The sequence below is a fragment of the Haplochromis burtoni genome, unplaced genomic scaffold (assembly GCF_018398535.1).
Source record: "Haplochromis burtoni strain Fernald_Lab_line unplaced genomic scaffold, NCSU_Asbu1 Contig_2822, whole genome shotgun sequence".
NCBI lineage: Eukaryota > Metazoa > Chordata > Actinopteri > Cichliformes > Cichlidae > Haplochromis > Haplochromis burtoni.
In genome coordinates this window covers 6,386-9,779 of record NW_024585183.1, presented here as the reverse complement: position 1 = coordinate 9,779, position 3,394 = coordinate 6,386, and the positions used below count along the sequence as shown (strand labels likewise).

At 38.5% G+C, this 3,394-nt stretch overlaps 1 protein-coding gene across 1 annotated transcript; it reads right to left on the bottom strand.

The window, feature by feature from the left end:
- Positions 1 to 1,842: 1,842 nt before the first annotated feature.
- On the bottom strand, positions 1,843 to 2,153 carry LOC106632852 (the record flags this gene model as incomplete). The annotated part of the gene is given in 1 exon segment (XM_014331527.2): positions 1,843 to 2,153. A coding segment is annotated over 1 exon segment (175 nt), but the record flags the coding sequence as incomplete, so codon positions are not given.
- Between the last annotated feature and the right edge of the window lie 1,241 nt (positions 2,154 to 3,394).

Genomic DNA, 3,394 nt, shown 5'->3' with positions numbered 1-3,394 from the left:
ATGGCCTCAAACACAAAGAGTGAAATGTTACAATTAACCCCATAGTCTGGGTTAGTTGTAACATATCCTGGGGTGAAATGTAACACAATGAAATAAGGGTACTAACAAAACATTAACATGTAATCTTTGTTTATTCAACACATGAATGCACTTAGAGCCATTTATGTAGCTGTGTATGTGTGTGTGTGTGTGTGTGTGTGTGTGTGTGTGTGTGTGTGTGTGACTGTTCATTGCTGTGTGTGTGTGTGACAGAATGCAGAAATCTAGCTTTTGAACATATTCCAACCCCCCAAAAAAGACAAATTATGGAATTTTCTGCAACTGAATATTTCATTAATTTTGGTTGGTCTTCCTTGAGTTTGGCCTCATTGGCTCAGTGGGCATTATAACCTACAACTCTTGCACCAATTTTGAACATAACAATGAAGCTGAAAAAATGTAGTTGTTCACCAGCATCGCAATTCCATTACTTTTTATCATGGCTTACCTTGGTGTGGTTTGCAAAGTGCTTCAGAAAGATGAGGAAATCTGTTTCTTGCACCCATCCTGATTTATTTCCACTACCAGTACTTCCTACTGGTCCATCTCTGACACAGTGGTCTGCATAATGTATGTGTGGGAACACAAACAGGCATTAACCGCATATACAAAAGCGACCAGTGAACCTCTCTCTGCTGATGTCGTTGCCCCAACTTGTTTAATATAAGTTAAAGTAATAGTGTGGTAAGTTGTAACATCTGCATTATTGTTACAACTAACCCAGACTGTTGCTGTTACAACTGACCCAGACTCCTATAGCCATGAACTAGCTAACATTACAGCCAACGGCTAAAACATTAGCACTAAAGACCTACACAGAATATATCCCCATAGACATACAAATAACATAATTTAAGTTTGATGAGTTTAACTGCAAAGCAGATAATGCTATTAGAAATTGAAATAAAGTAGAAAAACTTACTTTTTGGCATACAAATTACTTTTTTTCGTGTTAAATTGTCTGTGTTTGACAAAATGTGCTGATTTTTCACATGTGATAGCAGAACTGAGTTGGGCATGCACAGGATGAGTCACATCATTTGAAACTTAGCCCTGATTGGAGAAATTGGAAGTGTTACAACTGACCCACGTTACAACTATCCCCGGTCTCCCCTACTGCTGTGTATTGAAATTCCTCTTGTTTTGCATAGGAATATACTGAACAATATACAAAGCATAATATATAAAATAACATCTCTCTTTACCATGCAATGGGTAATTGTGCTGCAGAGAAAATAGCTGCACTATTTAATAGCCGAGATATGTATGCATTACATTTTGAATCCACCACCTTAAAAGAGCTCCAATTTACAGACAGAAATGTCAAAAATGTTACAACTATCTTCGGTCTCCCCTACTTGCTGATTTTACTACCTCTGTCAACCCACATTTGTTCCACTGATGCAACAAAAACTGCATTTGTACTTGAGTGTACTGCAATATTCCAGTCTTCTCCTTAACAGCTCATCCATAGAGAAGAAGATACCACCAGTTACATAATAACTGGTAGTTTCAGTTCTGTCGCACAGTCTTAACTGAATGGTTAACTTTCACTTTCGATAGACCCTTATAGACTCTTCCTGTTCAGGTTTTCTTTCATGCAGCTCATCATTAAGTTTTCCCTCAAAATTTTAAACCTCGTTGTTCTGACTGTTTTTAGCAAATTTTAGCAAAAGGAAAATAATAAACAAATAATTATGACTGGCCGTTTGCATACTTCGACAACTATATGACGTCTCGTGAAAAAGCATACGAAATATATTTAAATATATGTACCCATATTAAAATTAATGATTTACCTACCCCTTTCATATCTGAAAGCAATACCATAGACGTCCTCACCCAGTCTTATCAGTGGGCCGCAGTCTCCTCCGCCCGAGATGGCGCGACGGAAATATGTTTCTATTCCTTTTATATCCTCTTCGCGGAGACCGTAGCACTCAAAGAAAACCGGGTAATGGTACATATCACCCATCATCCCGCTGTAACTAAAGCTATGTAGAGCTTGTAGCAGGCATCAGATCTACAGCTGATCCTGAGAGATGAGTTGTGCCGTTATGACACGGGCGCAAAACGAGTGCTGGTACGTCACGGGGGCCACGTGACCTAACAACTGCATCAAATTCGTGATAAATTTAGAACAGCAGCAAGTAAACAGCTCTAGGGCACATCACTGGACTGAATGCGTAGCCTTTGGCAAGCCGTGGAAGTTATAATAAACCCTTTAAGCCTTCTTAAACTTCACTTTGATTTTCCTTCTTCAAGCCTATTCACTTTTTTTTCCTTAAGAGAAACAACTGTTTGAAGGTCAGGTGCCCTACACTGTGTTGTTTCTCTGCCTTGTACAGCTGCGCAAACCTTCACCAACCAGCTCAATCTCTGCGCAGTATTTACGTTTAAAGAAATGGTATTGTGGTTTTGCACACATTCATTTTCGTTTCTTTGTGATTTTAAAAGATACTTTAAAAACTTTGTAATGCAGTAAAAACAAGAGCAAAAGTGCATGCTTTTGTTATTTCTCCTGGAACGCATTTTAATATACCTGCCATCATTTTGAGTATAATTTTGTTTTTTCTATGAATTTCTATTCGTGAATATAGTTCACGTGGGGCATTCCTTTATATCAGTAAAATGTTTTCCTTACATGTTTAGTAACGAAGCTTATGGGTAAGTTCAGTAAGGAAGATAAAACCTCTAACATCTGTCTGCTCTCAGGTGTTGCCTGCTAAATCTAAGCTTCACATCACGTCCTCTTTCCCACACTGTCAAGCTGTTTGCAATAACACTGGTCTGGTCCAATCATCTTTTTCCTGGCCTTCTTCAGGTCAGTCAGCATTCACGCAGCATACTTTAGATCTCACTGGACCTCTGTCATTCTCCTTTGCAAACGCCTTCATGTATCCCACCTCCTCCCATCACCATCTCTCATCACTCAGGCTCCATTCACGTCTCTATCTTCATCTCCACCACCAGCGTGTAGACTCCAGGGTGCCCTGCTGTAATCTCTATCACCGCTGGGATTCCTTTCCTTTGAGACGGGTCATTGAATTTTAACCGCCAAATACCTCTATCTAAATTCTGTACATCAATAAATCATGTTCATTTCTTTTTAATAATCTCTCCTTCTTGAAATAAAATGACTTATTTGTAAATAAGTGGACATGAATAACTCAAGCTTGTTATATAATGTTATAGCATGTTTTTAACTACCTCATTCTCTTTATTTTCAATTCAATTCAATTCAATTCAATTTCATTTATATAGTGCCAAATCACAACAAAAGTCTCCTCAAGGCACTTCAAAGATACAGAGAAAAACCCAACAATCATATGACCGCCTATGAGCAAGCACTTTG